The 25740-nt window shown below is 45.0% G+C and overlaps 1 protein-coding gene across 4 annotated transcripts; it reads left to right on the top strand.

The window, feature by feature from the left end:
• Positions 1-29: 29 nt before the first annotated feature.
• Positions 30-25346, top strand: LOC115148989 (transcription initiation factor TFIID subunit 1). 4 transcript variants are annotated; one of them, XM_029691383.1, is made up of 39 exons: positions 30-281; positions 525-639; positions 866-989; positions 1163-1279; positions 1455-1580; positions 1784-2025; positions 2119-2340; positions 2594-2845; positions 5031-5232; positions 5446-5556; positions 5728-5895; positions 6032-6162; positions 6274-6381; positions 6537-6710; positions 6855-7028; positions 7213-7317; positions 7447-7647; positions 7823-7964; positions 11217-11347; positions 11451-11531; positions 11633-11782; positions 11984-12109; positions 12216-12391; positions 14955-15178; positions 15277-15484; positions 15588-15759; positions 16075-16286; positions 17614-17722; positions 17863-17961; positions 18761-18938; positions 19041-19108; positions 19292-19414; positions 19647-19739; positions 19930-20082; positions 21416-21532; positions 23080-23175; positions 23306-23522; positions 24113-24287; positions 24401-25346. In XM_029691383.1, the coding sequence occupies exons 2-39, from the start codon at positions 526-528 to the stop codon at positions 24606-24608; spliced, it is 5829 nt and encodes a 1942-aa protein (XP_029547243.1). In that variant the 5' UTR covers positions 30-281; position 525; the 3' UTR covers positions 24609-25346. The 4 variants fall into 4 exon arrangements, with proteins under 4 accessions (XP_029547243.1, XP_029547245.1, XP_029547242.1 ...); XM_029691385.1 differs by having other exon boundaries at positions 30-287; positions 15588-15753; XM_029691382.1 differs by having other exon boundaries at positions 30-287.
• Positions 25347-25740: the final 394 nt, after the last annotated feature.

The raw sequence follows: 25740 nt of genomic DNA, 5'->3' as shown, positions 1-25740 counted from the left end.
GCCATCCTTCATGGAGCGGAAATGAACTATGCGCACGCGCATTGCTCAATGTTGGTTGGTGTTGTCTGGGTCGACTACATTTGAAAACAATGAAACCCATATATTTTCTTTCGAAATAACGGGTCGGTGAGATACCCACCCTTTTACCGCGTGTGGATACTGGCGTAGTGAATGGAGGTCGCATAGGATACTAACGTTAATTTGCCAAGCTAGCGGCAAGTTGAGTCCGAGGATATTATCAAGCTGGCCTTAATCCGAGGACAACTGGCCTTCCTAACTGTGTAAAAGTAACGCAAGTTAATACGATCAAACCTTCAACATACCTATTCATTTAGTTTGTATGTTTTGCTGTCATTCCATCCCGTTTGTTTTGATTATCATGGGTGGGTTTGCCACCCCCTTTGTCACAAAACCAAAATGTCTAGTTTCACTTTTGTTCAGTTAACTGCATTTCATCTACTGTGAGGACTATATAAACAAGAGAGAATAGATGAATCACACATTGACATTCATTGCTCTCTCAGGATGTCGGACTCAGACAGTGATGAAGACCAAGACCGCCCCTTCTCTCTCACTGGCTTTCTCTTCGGGAACATCAATGAAGATGGTCAGCTGGAGGGAGACAGTGTGCTGGACACCGTGAGTGGCTATATTTTGTTAAAAGAATAAAGCATTCTGCAGGACTGAGATGTACATTTGCTGAATATGGGTTTTGTGTTATTATGTTGATCACTTGTCCGCTATGTCTTTGGTGCAATGCTACTTATAAAGACAACAGACATTTTCACACCTGGTATATTCCAATACACTTTGGCATATCAAATGCGATGCTTGTTTGACAATGCTATTTCCTTCCACACCCCAGGAGTCCAAGAAGCACCTGGCTGGCCTGGGCTCTCTGGGCCTGGGCAACCTCATCACAGAGATCACAGCCAGTGAGGAGGACGATCCTGACGAGGATGGAGACACAGGTGGCACAAATGCAGAGGGTAAGAGGAAGGGCATGAAGTAAGGCTGTGGGTGGGGTAGTACCATGGCTTGGAACTGTTATTTAACTGGCTCAACATGACAGTCAATATGCTCCTTAGTTGTGTTTGTAAGTTGTGTGTGTGTAAATACTGTGATAAATTAGTGACGGTTTCATATCCTTTTTCTTATGCAGGATGGGTGAAGAACGATGCCGATGCAGTTGATTATTCTGACATCAACGAGGTGGCTGAAGATGAGACTAAGAAGTATCGTCAGGCCATGGGCAGCCTGCAGCCTACCAGGAGAACAGGTGCAGTAATACCCATGCAACCCCACATATGTACATGTATATACTGTACACAGCCATCTAGGAGTGCATGTACCCTAGTTTACCAGAACAGATAAATGAATGGTATTTAATTTCCACCCTCTTTATCAGAGACTTTGCATGGCCGATAACTGGACACCTTTTCTCTCTGTCTCAGATGATGAGGATGACTATGATGCGGATTGTGAGGATATTGATGCCAAGCTTATGCCCCCTCCACCTCCTCCAAGTCTCCCCACGCCTGGTGGCAAGAAAGAGGATTCCTCTCCTACGGCTGCAAGTGGTAAGGATTGGATGAGGAAGGGCCAAAAGTGCCAGTGAAAAGATACTTTGTACTTATATTGAACAAGCATGATTCTTCACAATCTGAAAAGAAATACAGGGATATTGATGTATTTAATGTCAAGAATACATGCTAGTAATTTAGCACTCATAGAGTCAGAGGGGCTCTAACCCCAGTGTCTGCTATTGTTGGTTTCTCCACAGTTGGGGATGAAGGAGACGGGATCATCCTGCCCTCCATCATCGCTCCCTCCTCTCTAGTAGACAAAGTGGACTTCAGCAGCTCCTCAGATTCTGAGTCAGAGACAGACCGCCCCTCCACAGGCTCTGGGTCTGGGGGTCCTCCAACCTGCCTCAGCCTGCCCCTGGCTGGCATCATGCAGAAGGATGCTGCCAAAGCCCTGCCTGGCGTCACACAGCTCTTCCCAGAGTTCAGGCCTGGAAGGGTGAGCTGTCCTCCTTGGACACACTGTATAGGTCACCAAATATCACAGAGCATAAATTAACCTCTATCCATCCACTCCTCTGAACCCATCCAGGTGCTGCGGTTCCTTCGACTGTTTGGCCCTGGGAAGAACATGCCGTCGGTGTGGCGGAGTGCACGAAGAAAGAGGAAGAGGAAGCACCGCGACCCCCAGCCAGAGACACCCCCACCAGAGGGCGCTGAGCCCATGGAGCAGCAGGGACCAGAGAAGAAGTCTGGCTGGGACTATGAATACGCCCCACCTCCACCCCCAGAACAGTGCCTGTCTGATGACGAGGTCAGTGTGCAACAATCTCTTAGTCAGAGATGTGTAGAACTGTGAAAACTTGTTTGAAATCCCTGTGAAACTGTGTGGTTATTTACCTGTATAATTTTCACAGCTTGTTTATGAGAGCTTACAAGGTTTAGTAATGTGATTCAGTTGCAGTATAATTCTGTATGGGTTTTCTCTCCTTAGAAAATGAAGTGGACAAAATAGATTACTCAAAAAGATAATCTTCAATAATTAATTCCTTGTCTCCTTCCCCCAGATCACCATGATGGCCCCAGTAGAGTCCAAGTTCTCCCAGACCTCTGGAGACGGGGACAAGGTGACAGAGTCCAGGCCCAAGGTGGCAGAGTGGCGCTATGGTCCGGCCCAGCTCTGGTATGACATGATGGGGGTCCCTGAGGATGGCAGTGGTTTCCACTATGGCTTCAAACTGAAGGAGGAGGAGGAAGATGAGCAGGAGAAGCAGGAGAGGCCAGAACCACCACCACCATTTTCACAACCTCCCAAAGAGGTTGGCAACCCATACACTTCACTGATGCTTTAGGATTAGGGCTGAACTCACTCATTTTGCCTCGCTTTTCCACATCCTCATTAAGAAATGCTAGAAGCAATGAGTTTTAAGTGGGTGTGTTATGTTCGATACCGTTGTGTGTTCCTCTTTACTTGAAATATCCCAAACAGCCACCGTACGTGTGATGAATGGCTTAGCAACCGTGCGGCGCAGAATGACAACGTGAACGTGATTGGTCAAGAATCCCAAGCTCAGAGCATTTCCTGCTTTCTAGCGTATCAGAATCTTTAATGAAAGTTGTGTTTGTGATGCTAAAGTTAGCACACGAATGTGAGGATGTTTGAGTTGGGAAAAAACCAAGCCGTGTATAACAAACAAGTCTCATTCTTTCAAAATAACATTGCCGACGATATTCGTCTCATTCGTTGTCTGATGTTATCCTCTCTAGGATATGTGGGACGAAATCGTCCCACCTACGTAACAGCCAGTGGAATCCTGTGGCGCGTTATTCAAATACCTTAGAAATGCTATTACTTCAATTTCTCAAACATATGACTATTTTACACCATTTTAAAGACAAGACTCTCGTTAATCTAACCACACTGTCCGATTTCAAAAAGGCTTTACAACGAAAGCAAAACATTAGATTATGTCAGCAGAGTACCCAGCCAGAAATAATCAGACACCCATTTTTCAAGCTAGCATATAATGTCACAAAAACAAAACCACAGCTAAATGCAGCTCTAACCTTTGATGATCTTCATCAGATGACACGCCTAGGACATTATGTTATACAATACATGCATGTTTTGTTCAATCAAGTTCATATTTATATCAAAAACCAGCTTTTTACATTAGCATGTGACGTTCAGAACTAGCATACCCCCCCCGCAAACTTCCGGTGAATTTACTAAATTACTCACGATAAACGTTCACAAAAAACATAATTATTTTAAGAATTATAGATACAGAACTCCTCTATGTACTCGCTATGTCCGATTTTAAAATAGCTTTTCGGTGAAAGCACATTTTGCAATATTCTAAGTAGATAGCCCGGCATCACAGGGCTAGCTATTTAGACACCCACCAAGTTTAGCCCTCACCAAAGTCAGATTTACTATAAGAAAAATGTTATTACCTTTGCTGTTCTTCGTCAAAATGCTCTCCCAGGACTTCTACTTCAATAACAAATGTTGGTTTGGTTCAAAATAATCCATAGTTATGTTCAAAAATCCTCTGTTTTGTTCGTGCGTTCAAGAAATATTCCATTACCGTACTTCGAAGCATGTCAACCGCTGTTTAAAATCAATTCTTATGCCATTTTTCTCGTAAAAAAGCGATAATATTCCGACCGGGAATCCTGTGTTTTAGTACAAAGAGAGAGAAAATAAAAACATGGGGTCGCCTCGTGCACGCGCCTCAGTCTGATTGTCCTCTGATAGACCACTTACCAAAGGCGCTAATGTTTTTCAGCCAGGGGCTGGAATTACATCATTCAGCTTTTTCCCGGGTTATGGGAGTCGTAGGAAGTGTCACGTTACAGCAAAGATCCTAAGTTTTCAATAAACAGAGTCAAGAAGCTCAAGGAATGGTCAGGGAGGGCACTTCCTGTACAGAATCTTCTCAGGTTTTTGCCTGCCATATGAGTTCTGTTATACTCACAGACACCATTCAAACAGTTTTAGAAACTTTAGGGTGTTTTCTATCCAAAGCCAATAATTATATGCATATTCTAGTTTCTGGGCAGTAGTAATAACCAGATTAAATCGGGTACGTTTTTTATCCGGCCGTGTAAATACTGCCCCCTAGCCCTAACAGGTTATGTTGCAGCTGTGCTCCAAATCAATGATTATTTGGGTGCTGCCAGCCGTGGACAAGTGGGCAGGATTTAAATCTAAACCCAACCCAAGGAAAACTGTGACGTACCCTAGATTCCTTAAATCTTGCAAATTATGCCCATAGTTCTTACACTTTTTAGGAAATGTTGCAACTAGTACAATTGTTTAAGAACAATATCGTTGCCACATAGGCCGTTTTCAACCAGAGAAGTTGGTTTTTGAGTTCAGCTCCTTTTTGATTCTCAATCTTCCATTTCTAGCTACACCTTCATCCAACTCTTAGTTAGAAGAGAACAGACAACATTCTATAAAGACTTAGCATGTTCTTTGTGTTTTTTTCTGTCTAGGAGGGCAGTGGTGACGAAAAGGATGAACAGGCCCTGGAGAACGAGCTCTTTCTGATGGTCACCCAGCTTCAGTGGGAGGACGACATCATCTGGAATGGAGAGGACGTGAAACACAAAGGCACTAAGACCCAGCGAGCCAGTCTGGCAGGGTGGCTGCCTTCCAGCATGACGCGTAATGCCAATGCCTACAACGCACAGCAGGGTGAGAGACCCACCCACTCCACTCCAGTACCAATGAACACAGACTGACCTGCGTACTGGAGATTCCTACCTCATTGAAATCCCATCACCAAAGCGTAAACCCCATCCGTGCAGGGGTTTTAGGACTACAGTGGCAAATATAAACTGATATAATTGTTGTGTATTTGTCTGCTTTGGGTTATCTAGGTATTCATGATGTCTATCTACACTACAGGTCTGTGTAGGAGTAACTCTCAGCTGGTGCCCCCCACTCCTCCACCCATGCCCAAAGCCCCCTCCATCGGCTCTGGCTCCAAGAGAGACAAACACCACCATGACCATTATGGTACGAGGAGGCTAGTTTACCTGGTATCTGTTGTCGAGTGTAATTGACTGTTATAATGATGAACAGCGTGATATTACAACATATTCCTACTTATCTCTGTTAGTTGACATGGTGAACGCACCACTAAAGAGTAAATCTATCACTACTGATTCCCTATTGATCTCGCCACAGCCTCTCATGAAGACGACGCCCCCTGGTTCTCCATCTTCCCCATTGACAATGAGGAGCTGGTGTACGGGCGCTGGGAAGACAACATCATCTGGGACGACCAGGCCATGGACCGCATGCTCTCACCCCCTGTCCTCACCCTGGACCCCAACGATGAGAACATCATTTTAGGTACTGCCCCTTTCTTAGTGAACTGTGTGTACGCCATTTTTCAGTCAGTTTCAACATATTATGAAATATCTTGATGGTCTGTAACCTTTTGAATGCTTTGATCTATCCACAAATCTCTGAACTTGGCCTCTTGCAGAAATCCCAGATGAGAAGGAGTCTGAGCGTACGTCCCACTCCCCGTCCAAGGAGAACAAGAAGGAGTCGGCACTGAAGAAGAGTCGCATCCTGCTGGGGAAGACTGGGGTCATAAAGGAGGAGCCTCAACAGGTACTACAGGACCGAAACAGAGAACATAACGTAGATCTGTATCTTAAATGCCATTCTGCAGTCCCTGAACTAGCCTGCTAACTCCTTTTCTGTTTGGTCTGCTGCCTACAGAACATGTCCCAGCCTGAGGTGAAGGACCCATGGAACCTGTCCAACGATGAGTTCTATTACCCCAAGCAGCAGGGCCTGAGGGGCACCTTCGGTGGCAACATCATTCAGGTGGGCACTAGATTCTCTCCTGTGAGCTCTCTTCCTATACAGATTGATCAACAGTTAAAGAGGATAATCTTAACTATAGCGCAGGATAAACTTAGCTATGTACTGAATGTTCACAGTAGTTGTATGTAACCTTCTCTGTCTATCTTTCCCTCCAGCACTCCATCTCTGCAGTGGAGCTGAGGCAGCCGTTCTTCCCTACTCACATGGGACCCATGAAGCTGCGTGGGTTCCACCGACCCTCTCTGAAGAAGTACTCGTTCGGGACGTTGTCCCAGCCAGGTCCCCACGCAGCACAGCCCCTACTCAAACAGATCAAGAAGAAGGCCAAGGTGAGGCCCCAGAACGTACTTCATCCACCTCCATCCTTCTCTCTGTCTTATCACAGGTCATCAGGAATGCGTCTGTCTGTCTGTGTGTGTTGACAACCCTGTTTGTGTGTGATTTGCGTTAAATGTATTTTTCTGTGCCCATAGATGCGAGAGCAGGAACGCCAGGCTTCCGGTGGCGGTGACATGTTCTTCATGCGGACAGCTCAGGATCTGACGGGGAAAGACGGAGACCTGATTCTGGCAGAGTACAGCGAGGAATACCCTCCGCTCATCATGCAAGTCGGCATGGCAACCAAGATCAAGAACTACTACAAGAGAGTGAGTCACTGCGCTAGTCTTTCAACTACCATTTCCCTTGTATCAACATTGATTAGCATTTAAAAACAGAACCACCTCAGTGGTTATTTCCCTTCCTCTATTGTCTATGAGTTGTGTTTTGTTAACATATGTGTAAATACACTTTAAAATCGAATAAACGTGAAACATGGCTGTTTCCCCTCAGAAACCAGGCAAGGACCCTGGAGCTCCAGACTGTAAGTACGGAGAGACGGTGTACTGCCACACCTCTCCCTTCCTGGGCTCCCTGCACCCCGGGCAGCTGCTCCCGGTCAGTACCACGTTCATTACAGTCATTTACATGACAAATTATTGATGTTTGAAAAATAATTTGCTCTGAATGAGCCTGATGCCCAGAAAGAGAGAATGTAGAGCTCTGTCATGTTTTTCTTTCTTTTAGGCTTTTGAGAACAACCTTTTCCGCGCCCCCATCTACCTCCACAAGATGCCAGAGACAGATTTCCTGGTGCTGCGTACACGGCAGGGCTACTTCATCAGAGAGCTGGTGGACATCTTTGTGGTTGGACAGCAGTGTCCGCTCTATGAGGTCCCTGGACCCAACTCCAAACGAGCCAACACCCATATCAGAGACTTCCTGCAGGTATACCTTGCGATGCACACGCGCGCATTACAGCATCTGCAAATCCACACACTCTCTCTCTCACACACACACACACACACACACACACACACACACACACACATTGTCACACACAAGAGAAAGCACACTATAAGAATGCATTCTTGCCGACACTCATGTCTCCTCTTCTGTGCAGGTGTTTATCTATCGGTTGTTCTGGAAGAGTAAAGATCGTCCTAGGAGAATCCGCATGGAGGACATAAAGAAAGCCTTCCCCTCACATTCAGAAAGCAGCATCCGCAAACGCCTAAAACTCTGTGCTGACTTCAAGCGTACAGGTAGAAACAGCTAACCTTACTTACCCTAGCCTCATCGAGAATCAGGCTTCCCTAAAACGGGAAGCCTGGGGAAGTTTTAATGGCAGAAAAATGGCTAAATATGGGTGGAGACTTGCAATCAGTGACGCTACGCAACACGTCAAACAAATCAAATGCCTAGTGTTGTAGGTGCAACAGTGCGTGAGGATGGCTGGGAAATTGCAGATTAAAAGCCATCAACGGGCATGTGGGGAAAGGGTTCATGAAATGTAACATCCAATCAAAGTCTTGCTACTGGGAGCCAGCGGACCAATCAAACCGCTTTTGCAATAAAAAAGTCTTCAGACCTCCAAGGGAGGCGTGAAAGCGATGTGATTTTGGACGAATGGCAACGCAAGACTATGCTTACCCCAATACTACCGTATAGCCTCATGTTTGTCAGTAGTACAGTATGACGCACTGTCCTTCTTTTTTTATTTATTATTATTATTATTATTTTTTTCACCTTTATTTAACCAGGTAGGTTAGTTGAGAACAAGTTCTCATTTGCAACTGCGCCCTGGCCAAGATAAAGCATAGCAATTCGACACATACAACAACACAGAGTTACACATGGAATAAACAAAACATACAGTCAATAACACAGTAGAACAAAAGAAAACAAAAAGTCTATATACAGTGAGTGCAAATGAGGTAAGTTAAGGCAATAAATAGGCCATGGTGGCAAAGTAATTACAATATAGCAATTAAACACTGGAATGGTAGATGTGCAGAATATGAATGTGCAAGTAGAGATACTGGGGTGCAAAGGAGCAAGATAAATAAATAAATAAATAAATACAGTATGGGGATGAGGTAGGTAGATAGATGGGCTGTATACAGATGGGCTATGTACAGGTGCAGTGATCTGTGAGCTGCTCTGACAGCTGGTGCTTAAAGCTAGTGAGGGAGATATGAGTCTCCAGCTTCAGAGATTTTTGCAGTTCATTCCAGTCATTGGCAGCAGAGAACTGGAAGGAAAGACAACCAAAGGAGGAATTGGCTTTGGGAGTGACCAGTGAGATATACCTGCTGGAGCGCGTACTACGAGTGGGTGCTGCTATGGTGACCAGTGAGCTGAGATAAGGCATGGCTTTACCTAGCAGAGACTTGTAGATAACCTGTAGCCAGTGGGTTTGGCGACGAGTATGAAGCGAGGGCCAGCCAACGAGAGCATACAGGTCGCAATGGTGGGTAGTGTATGGGGCTTTGGTGACAAAACGGATGGCACTGTGATAGACTGCATCCAGTTTGTTGAGGATTGTTTGAAGGACAAACAATCCTGATTTCCTCTTAAAGGGATACTGCGAAATGTTTAGGTCATTTTTCTATGTACCCAGAGTCAGACAAACTGATGGATACCATTTTTGTATCTCTGTGCTGAGTGGTTACCCAAAATATCTGCTATTTTTCTGTTTTTAAATAACTGACTGACGTCAATTATTTGAATTCCATTTCGTTCTGTTTTTTATGTGAGCTGGATATGCAGTTTCTGAAGAGAGAAATCAGACCAAGCCCAAACTGTGTAGTAAGGAGTTGTAGTTTCCAACAGGCCAATATTCTGCATAGTTTAGTGCAGAAAACGTGGTAATTAACTACAATGACCATAATCCATTGCGCGTCCATCTATTTGTCTGGTCTGTGTGGAACAGACAGGGAGACAGAGAGAATGCGCGATCATCAGGGATAGAAAGCAGTTGCTTTGCTATTTATTTATTTATTCATTTTTTATTTAACTAAGCAAGTCCGTTAAGAACAAATGATTTTTTACAATGACGGCCTAGGAACAGTGGGTTAACTGTCTTGTTTAGGGGCAGAACGACAGATTTATACCTTGTCAGCTCGGGGATTTGACCTAGCAAACTTTCGGATACTGGCCCAACGCTCTAACCACGTTATCTGAAAATACATGATCTAAGTGATTGATAGTTGGTATTCAGCAGTCATAAAAGTATTCCTTATTTACTTTGAAGAACTACTAATTATAGTGATTTTGTCAGACAGCATAGGCAGCAGCTCTAAAGAGATGAGATGATGACATGAAATAATACAGTAATGAAATAAAGCAAATATTTTATTAAAGTAATGTGAATAAATGATGGTTAATAAGTAATAAGCAGTAATGGGTAGTCACTACCTTCATTGGACTTTTATTAATTGTTTTATTCTGTTACAGCATTCAACCCATATAATGCATAGTAAAAAAATATATATGAAATCGAAAACCGGGATTATTTTTTAATAATCGAACCGAAGCCGAACCGACCTCAAAAAGCACTAATCGCTCAGCACTACTCTGCGTACAGTTTGGATATTATTGAAGTTATCATATTGTTAGCTTTGCGCAATTGCTGGAAGTCTCCAGCCAGCTCCTCTCAAAATGTTACTGATAATCATAAACGAGATCCTCATTCTCTGTCCCATTGTCGCATAGAGATGTATAGAGATCGCAATATTGTATCTGTCTCTTTGGCGCTGCCCAACGGGACAGAGAATGAGGAAGTGGATAGAATCTTGTTTCTTAATTAACACAATATTGATTCCTAGGTATAGCTTTCTAAAACTATAAATGATCAACCACCCAGCTTTGGAGTAGTTAGGTAAATTTCTCTGCTTTTAAGAGGAGCTGCATACTGTAACTGGAGACTTCAATTGCGATATGCTGATTTAAACTTTCCCCAAACTGCACGCAGAGACATAGAAATAGTATCCATGAGTTCCTCTCACTCTGGGTAAGTAGAGAAACAACCTAAATCTCAATCTCGCAGTATCCCTTTGACGTTTCTACTCCCGTGTGATCTCAGAGAAGTGTTGAGGTGTAAGAAAGAGAGGTGACTCTGATGCTTAGCTGTGTGAGATCAGAGATGGTGTGCCTTTGACTGACATGCGTCAGGAAAGAGAGATGTCAGAATATTCTGGATGTGGAGTTTACTGTGGAGGTAAGGTGTGGTCTGAGGAAAGCATCAGGAAGGTACCAGAGGTTTTCATGGTCCTTCGTTAATATCTGCTGTTCTGCTCCTGCAACACCTCCGCTTTAAGCCTACAAGACGCTTCTGTTGATGAAATAAAACAAATATCCAAAGGGTATAAGATCTTTGGAGAGGGGGAATTCTCATGCGACATGCGTCCATTAATCTTACAAAGCTGTAAGTTGGGCAATAAGGGTGGAGTTAAGAGAACGTGGTTAATATTTGTTATATGATTTGATAGAATTTGCCCTCCCCCTGTTCCCAGGGATGGACTCCAACTGGTGGGTGCTGAAGCCTGACTTCAGGCTGCCTACTGAGGAGGAGATCAGGGCCATGGTGTCTCCAGAGCAGTGCTGTGCCTACTACAGCATGCTGGTGGCAGAGCAGAGACTGAAGGTAAGACTGACAGTACCTAAACAAAGAGCCTATCTGTCATATTGGTATTCTGTATGGCACTGTGTGAACTATACCATAACTTTTCTCTCTCTCTCTCTACCAGGATGCTGGATATGGTGAAAAGTCCTTCTTTGCTCCAGAGGAAGAGAACGAGGAAGACTTCCAGATGAAGATTGATGATGAGGTTCAGCGCTACTCCTGCTTCCTTTTCATAAAACATTGATTTTGATGTTGAAAAAAAGGATGATCCATGATCTCACCAGTGTTCTCTGTGGTCCACCCTAGGTCCGCACGGCCCCTTGGAACACGACTCGAGCTTTCATCGCTGCCATGAAGGGGAAGTGTCTGCTGGAGGTCATGGGGGTGGCCGACCCCACAGGTTGTGGAGAGGGATTCTCTTACGTCAAAGTGCCCAACAAGCCCACTCAACAAAAGGTACTTCCTCTTTGTTTTACCCCAGTGCACTGAAACACTTCTGCTAGATCTGTATTCAGATCAGGGGGCCATAATTCCAGTCATGCGTTCATAGCCTTTCTGACAAAAATATTTTCTGTTATAACCATTCAATTGTTTTTTGATGATTATTTAATCATTTATTACTGAGCTAAAGGTTATTTTGTTATTTGTCGTGTTTAGGCCCAGGATGACCGGGAGCCACAACCCGCTAAGAAGACCGTGACAGGGACAGACGCTGATCTGAGAAGACTATCACTAAAAAACGCCAAGCAGCTGCTGCGCAAGTTTGGTGTTCCAGAGGAGGAGGTATTATTACATAATAATAATGTCTTCAGTTTCCTCATTTCTTCCACCAACCTAAGTATGAAGGTCAGATCAATCTCTTAAACCTGTGTGTATATGTGCGTTTCAGATAAAGAAGCTGTCTCGTTGGGAGGTGATTGACGTGGTGAGGACCATGTCTACAGAGCAGGCGCGCTCTGGCGAGGGGCCCATGAGCAAATTTGCCCGCGGGTCCCGCTTCTCTGTAGCCGAACACCAGGAGCGCTACAAGGAGGAGTGCCAGAGGATCTTTGACTTGCAAAACAAGTGAGGCCATCTCATCCTCCATTCCCCCTTTATCCAGATAACCATAATTCACCACTCATTTCCTATAGGGATGCTGTAGATCAGGGGTGTCAAACTCATTTTAGCTCAGGGGCCACATGAAGGAAAATCTATTCCCAAGTGGGCCGGACCGGTAAAATCATGGTATATATATAACTTAAAAACAACAACTTCAGATTGTTTTCTTTGTTTTAATACGATCAACATAAAACATAAAGCTGGAGCCTGAGGACAGCGTGTCCACAATAGTGCAAGCACAACATCACTATTAATCATAAAACACCTCAAGTTTATTTGAAAATTCTAAAGAAAAAGAACACACAAACACACAATGCCTCAGTGATTCACAGAAGTATATCACAGATCACAGAAATATATCAGGGTGTCTCATGCAGCACTTTAAGTGGGGTTGCATAGTTTATTTGACTCCTGATACCTGGCATCTTTTAGCTTTCACCAGCACATCAATATCAGGCGTCACATCCTGAGTGGCAGCCAACTTCAGGATGTGATTCAAGTGCTTGTGCGTGAGCCTTGAGCGCAGCTTTGTTTTATTTATGCTCATTACAGAGAAAACTTGCTCACAAAGATATGTGGTTCCAAACATGCACAACAGTTTTGCAGCGAGGGCTGTCAAGTTGGGGTAACCTGGCAAGAGATTCTGATAAAATGTGTCCAAGCCAGCTGCGGCAAATTTGCCCTTCATATCCGAGTCACACTGCAAGTCTATTATTTCAAGTTGGATGCTGACGGGCAGATCAGAGGGATTCACGGTGAATGGCGAGCAAAAAACGTTGAAGTCTTTCTCCAGTTCACCAAAAATCTGAAAGCGTTGCTCAAACTCCCGTAACAGTGCCGTTATTTTATCTTTGAACCGCTTCATGTCTGCCACATGTTGGGTCGCGCACACATTTTTCAGACAGGGGAAGTGAGCTGCATCACCACCGGCGAGTTGCGTCTCCCACAATGACAGCTTCAACTTGAAAGAACGTATGCTGTCATAATACTGCGTGACGACTTTGTTGCGCCCTTGCAGCTGTTTGTTCAAGTTATTCAGGTGCTCTGTAACATCCACCATAAATGCAAGGTCCTGCATCCATTCTGCGGAATGAAATTCTAACACTGGTTTGCCCTTTTCTTCCATGAACTGTTCAATTTCTTCTCGTAAATCAAAGAAACGCCTAAGCACAGCACCTCGGCTTAACCATCTTACCTCAGTGTGGTATGGCAGGCCATGGATGTGGTCTTTCTCTCTGAGAAGGCTGTCAAACTGACGGTGATTCAGGCTTCTGGATCGGATGAAATTAACAGTTTGGATGACCACCTTCATGACGTTATCCATCTTTAATGACTTGCAACACAAAGCCTCCTGGTGCAAAATACAGTGAAAAGTCCAAAAATCACGTCCTCCATTTGCAGATTGCACTTTCTCTCTGAACTTTGTCACAACACCATCTGTAGCCAGGCTGACAGCGCGGGACCAGTCCACTCCGACCCTGTCCAGCGCGCCGACGAGTGCGGTGAAAATATCAGCTGCTGTCGTTGTATCTGTCATCGGCACCAACTCCACGAACTCCTCGGTGACGGTCAATGTGTCATTAACTCCGCGGATGAAAATGGCCAGTTGTGCAACATCTGTAATGTCCGTACTTTCATCAATTGCAACTGAAAACCCAATAAATGACTTTACTTTTTGCTTCAACTGGCTGTCCAAATCCACTGAAAGATTGGAAATCCTGTCTGCAACTGTGTTTCTTGTCAGGCTGATATTTGCAAAAGCCTGGCGCTTTTCAGGGCACACAATCTCCGCTGCCTTCATCATGCATGTTTTTACAAATTCACCCTCACTAAATGGTTTTGAAGCCACTGCGATTTCATTAGCAATGAGGTAGCTAGCTTTCACTGCAGCGTCACTGATGTCTCGGCTGTGAGTAAACACAGACTGCTGTTTCTTCAGACCCGCCAACAGTTCATTCACCTTCTCTCTTCTCTGCTGTCCTTGAAAGTTGTCATATTTGTCGGCATGAAGACTCACATAGTGGCGACGAAGGTTATACTCTTTCAGCACTGCAACATGCTGTGAACACACCAAACATACAGCTTTCCCATTCAATTCCGTGAATAAATAGGAGGATGACCATTTTTCTTGGAACACTGCACTCTGCGTCCACTTTTCTCTTTTTTGACAGAGACATATTGGGGCAATGAGGGTGCCATAGCACAAAATGTTAAAAGTAGAAGCCGTAATAAATATCGCGGGCAAAACAAAGTAGCTTATCTGGACTGGCTGCACTTGCTTGACCTACTTGCTCTGCTCCGTTATAAACGGTTTGCTTGCTTAACACAATTGCTATTGCGCCATCCAGTGGACGCAATTGGAACAGCAGTTTCTTTTATTGAAAAATTGCAGCTCATTTTTATACTTTACAAAATCATCTCGCGGGCCGGATTAAACCCCTTTGCGGGCCTGATCCGGCCCGCGGGCCGGACGTTTGACACCCCTGCTGTAGATGATGTGATGTTCTACCCTCTACTTGCTCCCCAGAGTATTGGAGTCCACAGAGATCCTGTCCACAGACACAGACAGCAGCTCAGCGGAGGACAGTGACTTTGAGGAGATGGGGAAGAACATTGAGAACATGCTGCAGAACAAGAAGACCAGCTCCCAGCTGTCCAGGGAGAGGGAGGAGCAGGAGAGGAAGGAGCTGCAGAGGATGCTGATGGGAGAGGAGAGCGACCACAAGGGACGCAAAGTACGCAAGGGCTTCTGTAAGTGGCGTGTGTATGCATGTGCGTTTCAGGCTTTGTTCATGTGTGTTTACTGGAGTGTGTGTGCAAGTCGAATCTCTCTCTGTGTGTCCCTGCAGCCAGTGCTTTGTCCACGGGCTCCCATAAAGATGACGACACGTCCTCGGTCACCAGCCTGAACTCGTCCGCTACGGGACGGCGCCTCAAAATCTACCGCACCTTCAGAGACGAGGACGGCAAGGAGTATGTCCGCTGTGAGACGGTCCGCAAACCCTCCGTCATAGACGCCTACACCAGAATCAGAACCACCAAGGACGACGACTTCATGTAAGTTCCTCCATGTGTGTGTGTGTTTGTGTAATATGAGTGTTTGGTCTGTGTGTAGTGTACCCAACCTCACACAGTCTTTGTCTGCCTTCTGCCAATGTAGAAAGAAGTTTGCGCTGTTTGACGAGCAACATAGAGAGGAGATGAGGAAGGAGCGCCGGCGGATCCAGGAGCAGCTGAGGAGGCTGAAGAGGAACCAGGAGAAGGACCGGTTCAAGAGCCCCCCTGAGAAGAAGGCCAAGAAGATCAAGGAGAGGCCAGACCTCAAGGTAAAAGTAAGCTTGCCAGCCCATAATGATTCATCTCCAAGACTATCCTCACCTGCTTTTCCATAACCTACCGTTTGTTTTCCTGCTGACCTGCTGTCTCGAAAATAGGATCATTTAGTTCAAGATAAACCTTCCTCACTTTTTTTCACACTTTTCTTTATTAGCAATATATTATATTGCTTATAATAAGCATGATAACGTAGTGTTTGGTGTACTACAGTGAAGGTAGCATGATGTGATGCAGTGACTTGCAGTCCACATTGTTATGTACAGTGTTTGTCTGGTTGTTAACTACATCTCTTCTTAACCCCTCTGCCCTAGCTGAAGTGCGGCGCTTGCGGTGCCATCGGGCACATGCGAACCAACAAGTTCTGCCCACTGTACTACCAAACCAATGCTCCGCCCTCCAACCCGGTTGCCATGACGGAGGAGCAGGAGGAGGAGCTTGAGAAGACTGTCATCCACAATGACAACGAGGAACTCATTAAAGTGGAGGGAACCAAGATCGTCCTGGGCAAGCAGCTCATCGAGAGGTACACACCACACACACTGGAGTGAATGCATGCTCTTCAACCGATCGCTGCCCGCACCTGCCCGCCCGTCCAGCAGCACTTATCTGGACGGTTCTGACTTAGAATATGTGGACAACTACAAATACCTAGGTGTCTGGTTAGACTGTAAACTCTCCTTCCAGACTCACATCAAACATCTCCAATCCAAAGTTAAATCTAGAATTGGCTTCCTATTTCGCAACAAAGCATCCTTCACTCATGCTGCCAAACATACCCTCGTAAAACTGACCATCCTACCGATCCTCGACTTTGGCGATGTCATTTACAAAATAGCCTCCAATACCCTACTCAACAAGCTGGATGCAGTCTATCACAGTGCCATCCGTTCTGTCACCAAAGCTTCATATACTACCCACCACTGCGACCTGTACGCTCTCGTTGGCTGGCCCTCACTTCATACTCGTCACCAAACCCACTGGCTCCAGGTCATCTACAAGACCCTGCTAGGTAAAGTCCCCCCTTATCTCCGCTCACTGGTCACCATAGCAGCACCCACCTGTAGCACGCACTCCAGCAGGTATATCTCACTGGTCACCCCCAAAGCCAATTCCTCCTTTGGTCGTCTCTCCTTCCAGTTCTCTGCTGCCAATGACTGGAACGAACTACAAAAACCTCTGAAACTGGAAACACTTATCTCCCTCACTAGCTTTAAGCACCAGCTGTCAGAGCAGCTCACAGATCACTGCACCTGTACATAGCCCATCTATAATTTAGCCCAAACAACTACCTCTTCCCCTACTGTATTTATTTATTTATTTTGCTCCTTTGCACCCCATTATTTATATTTCTACTTTGCACTTTCTTCCACTGCAAATCTACCATTCCAGTGTTTTACTTGCTATATTGTATTTACTTTGCCACCATGGCCTTTTTTGCCTTTACCTCCCTTATCTCACCTCATTTGCTCACTTTGTATATAGACTTATTTTTCTACTGTATTATTGACTGTATGTTTTGTTTATTCCATGTGTAACTCTGTGTTGTTGTTTGTGTTGCACTGCTTTGCTTTATCTTGGCCAGGTCGCAGTTGTAAATGAGAACTTGTTCTCAACTTGCCTACCTGGTTAAATAAGGGTGAAATATATATATATATTTAAAACACACTGACAGGAGAGGGGGACAGTTCTAATTTTTTTCCAAATCACGACTGAATATCAGTAGTCTTTTCCACTCTCTTTGCGGACCAAAAGCTCCTATAGTGTTCCTTATGCTCTCTACGTCTGTCTAAATGTTAGGGAAATATTACCTGGTGCTGCTGTGTAAAGGACCATGTTGTCTCCTCTCACAGTGCTGATGAGGTGCGCAGGAAGTCCCTGGTGCTGAAGTTCCCAAAACAGCAGCTTCCCCCCAAGAAGAAGAGACGTGTTGGGAACAACGTACACTGTGACTACCTAAATGTGAGCCTGGTTGCCAGTTACCATATTTTGCATTGGTTGCGTATGACTATTCAGTTAAAGCGAGCTCTGGAGAATATTTAACACTGTGATAGTTATGGCTTAGCTCTCTGTGGTTTTTGTTTTGTTTCATCCTCTCACAGAGGCCCCACAAATCCATCCACCGCAGACGCACTGACCCCATGGTCACCCTGTCCTCAGTCCTGGAGAGTATTATCAACGACATGCGGGATCACCCCAATGTAAGACACACACACCCACACACCTACAGCCCACTGCAAGACCAACACACACCCACACACCTACAGCCCACTGCAAGACCAACACACACCCACACACCTACAGCCCACTGCAAGACCAACACACACCCACACACCTACAGCCCACTGCAAGACCAACACACACCCACACACCTACAGCCCACTGCAAGACCAACACACACCTACACACCTACAGCCCACTGCAAGACCAACACACACCCACACACCTACAGCCCACTGCAAGACCAACACGCACCCACACACCTACAGCCCACTGCAAGACCAACACACACCCACACACCTACAGCCCACTGCAAGACCAACACACACCCACACACCTACAGCCCACTGCAAGACCAACAGACACCCACACACCTACAGCCCACTGCAAGACCAACACACACCCACACACCTACAGCCCACTGCAAGACCAACACACACCCACACACCTACAGCCCACTGCAAGACCAACACACACCCACACACCTACAGCCCACTGCAAGACCAGCACACACCCACACACCTACAGCCCACTGCAAGACCAACACACACCCACACACCTACAGCCCACTGCAAGACCAACACACACCCACACACCTACAGCCCACTGCAAGACCAACACACACCCACACACCTACAGCCCACTGCAAGACCAACACACACCCACAACCCACTGCTTACAGACAGACAGTGCCTACACTGCTCTGACCACTAAATAGGTTTCTCTCTCACAAACACACTTTTTTCTCTCTAATTGGGTTGTCTTTACCTCTTGTCACAGACATACCCCTTCCACACACCAGTCAATGCCAAGGTGGTGAAGGACTACTATAAGATCATCCCTCGTCCCATGGATCTGCAGACGCTACGGGAGAATGTGCGCAAGCGTGTGTACCCCTCCCGGGAGGAGTTCAGAGAGAACGTGGAGCTCATTGTCAAGAACAGCGCGACATACAACGGTACAACTCTAAACCACTTGAAGCCTTAGAGAATGACTAATATTTTACTGTGACCGACTGTTCTGTAACTTATTGAGACTGTAATTGTTGCGGTGTATTCAGGTGCCAAGCATCCAATAACCCAGGTGGCTCAGACTATGCTGGACCTTTGTGATGAGAAACTGAAAGAGGTACGTGTGAATGTTCACGCTGATGGATTCCTGGATGGGTGCCATTTTAGACACAGCCCAATTTCTGGTCCTCTGTGTGCAGAAGGAGGAGGAAAATGTTCAGCAACTCTTGGAAGACAATGGAAGTGGCCTTCAATAGTACTTGTTAATAATTAAACGGGTACATTCCTTTGTCCTGTGCAGAAGGAAGACAGGCTGGTGAGACTGGAGAAAGCCATCAACCCCCTGCTGGACGATGATGACCAGGTGGCCTTTTCCTTCATCCTGGACAACATCGTCACTCAGAAGATGATGGCCGTGCCTGACGTGAGTGGAGCTCCACCCAATCATCAGGGTGTCTGCTTTCTTTCGGGCGCTTTGGATGTTACTGAGACTATCTGCTATTTGTATTTTCTTTGTGACCTAAGTCATTTCACTGAGCAGTTTTTTCTTTGCCCTTAAATGTACAAAAATATTGACAATTCTGCCAGTAGTTCAATCAAGCACACAGTGTGATAGTGTAATAACTGTCCTTACTCTGCCTCTGTCTCCTCTTCAGTCTTGGCCATTCCACCATCCAGTCAACAAGAAGTTTGTTCCAGATTACTACAAAGTGATAGTCCAACCCATGGACCTGGAGAATGTCCGCAAGGTGAGTTATGGGAAGGAGACTTCAGTGTTAGCCTTGAGGAAAACCACAACAAGACACCTTTTGGATCCCTATGATGCCAAGATGGATCAAACCTATATGTAGTTGATGGTAATATACAGGTAGATGGTCATATGTAAAATATAACTATTAGTGTTATTTAAAAGTCTCCCTGTGTGCTGTGGTCCAACAGAACATATCCAAACACAAGTACCAGAACCGGGATGTGTTCCTGTTTGACGTCAGCCTGGTCCACACCAACAGTGTCAAGTACAACGGACCAGACAGCCCTTACACCAATACGGCCCTGGAGATAGTCAACGTATGCAAGCAGACCCTGGCAGAGGTGTGTGTATGACAGAGAAACTGCAAGAGAAGGTCATAATGAAACTACACTGAACAAAAAATGTCAATGCAACATGTAAAGAGTTGGTCCCATGTTTCATGCAATGAAAGAAATGATCCCAGAAATGTTCCATACACACAAAAAGCTTAATTCGCTCAAATTTTGTGCACGTATTTGTTACATCTCTGTTAGTGGACATTTCTTAGGCGTGGCATATCAAGAAGCTGATTAAACATCATGATCATTGCACAGGGCTACCTTGTGCTGGGGACAATAAAAGGCCACCCTAAAATGTGCAATTTTGTCACACAAAAGAATGCCACAGATGTCTCAAGTTTTGAGGGAGCGTTCAATTTGCATGCTGACCGCAGGAATGTCCACCAGGGCTGTTGCCAGAGAATGTAATCTTAATTTCTCTACAATAAGCCGCCTCCAATGTCGTTTTAGAGAATTTGGCAGTACGTCCAACCGGCCTCAACCGTATACCATGTCTATGGCGTCGTGTGGGCGAGCGGTTTGCTGATGTCAACGTTGTGAACAGAGTGCCCCATGGTGGCGGTGGGGTTATGGTATGGTCAGGCATAAGATACAGACAATGAACACAACTGCATTTTATCGATGGCGATTTGAATACACAGAGATATCGTGACGAGATCCTGAAGCCCATTGTTGTGCCATTAATCCGCCGCCATCACCTCATGTTTCAGCATGATAATGCACGGCCCCATGTCATAAGGATCTGTACACAATTCCTGGAAGCTGAAAATGTTCCAGTTCTTCCATGGCCTGCATACTCATCAGACATGTCACCCATTGAGCATGTTTTGGATGCTGAGGATCGACGTGTACAACAGTGTGTTCCAGTTCCCGCCAATATCCAGAAACTTAGCACAGCCATTGAAGAGGAGTGGGACAACATTCCACAGGCCCCAATCAACATTCTGATCAACTCAATGTGAAGGAGATGTGCCACGCTGCATGAGGCAAATTAATGGTGGTCACACCAGATACTGACTGGTTTTCTGATCCACGCCCCTACTTAAATTATAATTTTTTTAAGGTATCTGTGACCGACAGATGCAGATCTGTATTCCCAGTTATGTGAAACCCATAGATTAGGGCCTAATAAATGTATTTCAATTGATTGATTTCCTTATATGAACTGTAACTCAGTCAAATCTTTGAAATCGTTGCATGTTGTTTATATTTTTGTTCAGTATAATTAATTGACATCTTTATGCCTTGTCAGATGATGAATCATATTTATGGCTTCATTATGTTGCCTCTGCCAAGGATAGTTTGAGAATTTGACTGTTGCTTGATATCTCCCCAGTATGATGAGCACCTGACCCAGCTGGAGAAGGACATCTCCACAGCTAAAGAGGCAGCTCTGGATGCAGCAGACCTGGATAGCCTGGACCCCATGACTCCTGGAACCTACACACCACAGGTAGCAATGTTCCTGTCCCATTTATGGCCCGGAAACAACCCAGATACTAACAATAAGACCTTAGAGCCACCATATAAAGTACCTCAACACGCCCCTCACCTGCTCCAGAGTTGGGGAATGCCACTCTTCTCCAAAGACCTACTTTTTAACCTCTGTCTGCTGTAGTCTCTCCCTCCATATTACATATACCTCTTCACATTCTAGTCTTTTTCTGCCTCGTCGTTCCTCTTTAGCACTCTTGTATGTGTCAATTTAGTAGCTGTTTCTATAGTTTATCTATGCCTTAGTCTCTACAGTTGCTTGTGAAAGTATTCACCCCCCTTGGCATTTTTCCTATTTTGTTGCCTTACAACCTGGAATTAAAATGGATTTTTGGGGGGTTTGTATCATTTGATTTACACAACATGCCTACCACTTTGAAGATGCAATTTTTTTTTTTTTATTGTGAAACAAACAAGAAATAAGACAAAAAAACAGAACGTGCATAACTATTCACCCCCCCAAAGTCAATACTTTGTAGAGCCACCTTTTGCAGGAATTACAGCGACAAGTCTCTTGCGGTATGTCTCTATAAGCTTGGCACATCTAAACACTGGGATTTCTGCCCATTCTTCAAGGCAAAACTGCTCCAGATCCTTCAAGTTGGATGGGTTCCGCTGGTGTGCAGCAATCTTTAAGTCATACCACAGATTCTCAATTGGATGAATACATACGCACGCACCACTTTTCCGTTTTTCTTTTTTATCATTTTTTGAAACGAGTCATTTTTTCCATTTCACTTCACCAATTTGGACTATTTTGTGTATGTCCATTACATGAAATCCAAATAAAAATCAATTTTAATTACAGGTTGTAATGCAATAAAATAGGGAAAACGTCAAGGGGGATGAATACTTTTGTAAGGCACTGTATATTCTCCTTCCTACCATGTGTTTATCTCTTCTCCCTCTTTCCTGTCTCTGTGTGTGTGTGGTGGGGGTGGGGTGGGGGGGCAGCCTGCTGATGTGTTTGACAGCAGTGCCTCTGTGAGCCTGCACAGAGAGACCAGCCTTTTCTCTGAGGTTGAGGCATCTCTAATGGCTGTTCCAGAGAAGAGGGGGGTAGGGCAGGTACGGAGAGAGATCACCCAGGAGTGCAACGGGCGTCTGTCTCATCCAGGGGTCACCCTCCTCTCCCCTCCCATTCCCCCCGTTCCTCCTTGCACATTCACCTGGTCCTCCCTTCCAGTTCTTCCCTCTGCATTCCCAGTGTGGATCCTGACTGGTGCATGCTCCTCCTAACTAGGAGCCATTCTAAGATCCCTTTGTGCTTTTCATTCCTAAGACAAAGATGGTTCCTTCCCATAACTAATTTGGTTCATTTGTCTGCCAGTTTCGCTTATATGTTAATTTTGCTCCTAATTGTGACTGCCTGTCATACTAGCATTCTGTTTGCCTGGCCAATTATAAATTTTCAGGCATCTCCATTGCTTCACAAGTTATCAATCTGTCTTTCCCCAGAAGTATCTTTTCCTGTCTGTGTCGCTTAACTTCTCTGTGTGTCTCCAGGGTCGTCATAGAAGGCTAGGAGAGGAGGAGTCGGACGTGGACATCGAGGGCTTCGAGGAGGAGGATGACGACGGGAAGCCCAAGACACCAGCTCCTGTAAGACTCATATCATGAAGAAACCATATGGGTTTGAGAGATGGTTTTTGAAAGAGAGAAATGGCAGATTTGAAGACAGTCTGTAGTTCAGGCAAATTAGTTATTTTGATGATGATGACCTGTTCCCCAGGCAGAGGATGGTGAGGGAGACCTGGAGGATGAGGAGGATGAAGATGAGATGCTGCTGCTGCCGACCCGCAGAAGGCTGCAGGGCCCCGAGGATGATGATTATGACGAGGATGAAGGCTCCAGTCGGCCAGCCCAGGCCAGCGTGCTGTACCAGGACCTGCTCATGTCAGACGGAGAGGATGACGCCAGCGAAGAGGAGGGAGATAACCCGTTCTCCTGTGAGTCACACTAGGCTGGAGGTTGTCATAGGATGGAGTAAGATGGTGAATAGAGATGTGCTTTGGGTAAAAAAATATTCACCCAAATTACAAAATGACATATTGGTTTCCTTACCCTGTAAGCAGTCGATAGACAAGGTATAACACCAATCCATGCTTTGGTTTAGTTTCCCTGGCACTGTTTCCACATTTCTAACGTTTTAGCATTTGTCATGGGACCGATATCATGATAAAATGACCTGTGACTCTGTTGAGCTTCACAATCAATTTTCGATACTTTCGGACGATTTGGACATGATGCATGAAAAATGCTAATATCTGTCCCATGACTTGAATGGGATTTGTGCTACAAATGCTAAAATGTTAGCATGTGGAAACAGTAGCAAGGAAACTAAACCAAAGCATGGATTGCTGTCATACCTTGTCCATAGTCTGCTTACAGGGTAAGGAAACCAATGTGTCATTTTGTAATTTGGTTGAACTTTCCCTTTAAAATGTACATCCTATGATTGGAGGATTTCTGGAGTACACTAGGGACTGTGTTTGAAATGTGAGGTTCTAACAGTGTTGCCTCTCCTGTCCCACCCCAGCTATCCACCTGTCAGAGAGTGGCAGTGACTCAGACAGAGAGGTGGAGGTGCGTCCCCCGCCCCCTCCCAGACCCCACCATGAGACGGCCCGCATGGGCCTGGAGCAGGACGAGAGCATGATGTCATACGGGGAAGAGGTACCGGATGAGACCCACCTGGAGGACAGTAATGTCAGGTACAACACCATGGCCGACACATTATATACAGTACAAGGTGTATTTGCATCGTTGTTTGGATCTTGGGCCCTATTAACCCATACTTTACCTTTCTCTCCCCCCTTCCCCATAGTTATGGGAGTTATGAGGGTCAGATCCACACCCAGACTTCCAGCATGGGCAATGGAGAGGGCTACGGCATAAGTGAAGAAGAGGAGGAAGAGGCAGCTCGGAGGAGAGGTCCCAGTGTGTTGTCCCAGGTGCAGCTGAGTGAGGATGAGGAGGACAGCGAAGAGTTCAGGTCCATCGGGGGAGAAAGTGACTTAGACTCAGACAACTAGAGAAGTGTTCCTGCATACATACACACACACACACACAGATGCAAATGCTCTTACAACCATAAACACAGACAGAGAGAGCCACACCTATACACAGGAATAGATGATCTCAGGCTCAGTAAATGAATACACCCTGAAGTTGCAGGCTGAACTTCAGCCTGTACTGTCATAACTTTATCTGGTGTCAGTCAATCCCTCAGTGTTAGACTTTGTTTGCTGCCCAGTCATTAACACACCTATAACGTCTCTACAATTAAACTTCTCTGTGAGATCAATATTGTACAAAATATTCAATCAGTTGAAAGTGAGCTCTTCTATTATGGCAGGATTACATTGTAGTTGATGCTTTTAGTCAATGTTTTCTACTGGTTATGCTTCTTTCAATGTACCAACACACGTGTGTGTATGTGTGTGTGTGTGTGTATATATATATATATATATACATATATTATTTTTTTTACAATGATTTACCTTGAATAGCATTTTATTTCATGGTCGTGCAAAGTTTGATTATTGAATATTTGAATAGTCAACTTTAACCATTGTTTGTTAGCAGTGCCAGGTCTCATCCGAACCTTGTGCCTGTGAGACACTGAGTTGAGTGCTTGCGTGATACTGTTATTCCCCATCAACTATTATGATTGCAGCCTGGATGTTCAGGCATTTGAGATGTTTCCAGTACTGTTATTAGGAAACTCTCAAACTTTTAAGGAGATCCTAAATAAATGCTGTAAAACCAGATATGATGCCTGCATTTTTTCATTGTTTTTGTGACTAAATGTTAACAGTATCTTATGTAACCAAGTTGAAGTTGTCTTTTTGTGTTACGCATGTCTTGCTTATAAAAAGAAAGGCACTGTTCAATACCAATATACAGTAGTAGCACATTAACAATATTTTATCAGCAAATCATTGTATTACTATATTAGAGAGCCACCTACCGTTGCTGTCTGCTCCCACAGGGTATAGTCCAAGGACTGTTAATGTGGTGCCATGTTGAGTGTTCTATTACCAAGGTGTTTCATTTTTTTCCTACCCTGACAAACCTTTTTCCTGTCCTGCCAAACCTTTTTCCTATCCTGCCACATTTACATCTTATTCATGACAGTGGTCATTAAAGCTGGTGCTGGAACAT

Source organism: Salmo trutta, chromosome 15, assembly GCF_901001165.1.
Source record: "Salmo trutta chromosome 15, fSalTru1.1, whole genome shotgun sequence".
In the NCBI taxonomy this organism is placed as follows: Eukaryota; Metazoa; Chordata; class Actinopteri; order Salmoniformes; family Salmonidae; genus Salmo; species Salmo trutta.
This window is presented reverse-complemented; position numbering and strand designations above follow the sequence as displayed.

What these genes read in the sequence shown, in the direction of transcription:
- LOC115148989 (XM_029691383.1), top strand. Translation starts at nt 526, where the DNA reads ATGTCGGACTCAGACAGTGATGAAGACCAAGACCGCCCCTTCTCTCTC. An exon ending in ACCCCGGGCAGCTGCTCCCG is followed by an intron (nt 7,318 to 7,446) that starts GTCAGTACCACG and finishes TCTTTCTTTTAG; the next exon opens with GCTTTTGAGAACAACCTTTT. An exon ending in TTGGTGTTCCAGAGGAGGAG is followed by an intron (nt 12,110 to 12,215) that starts GTATTATTACAT and finishes TGTGCGTTTCAG; the next exon opens with ATAAAGAAGCTGTCTCGTTG.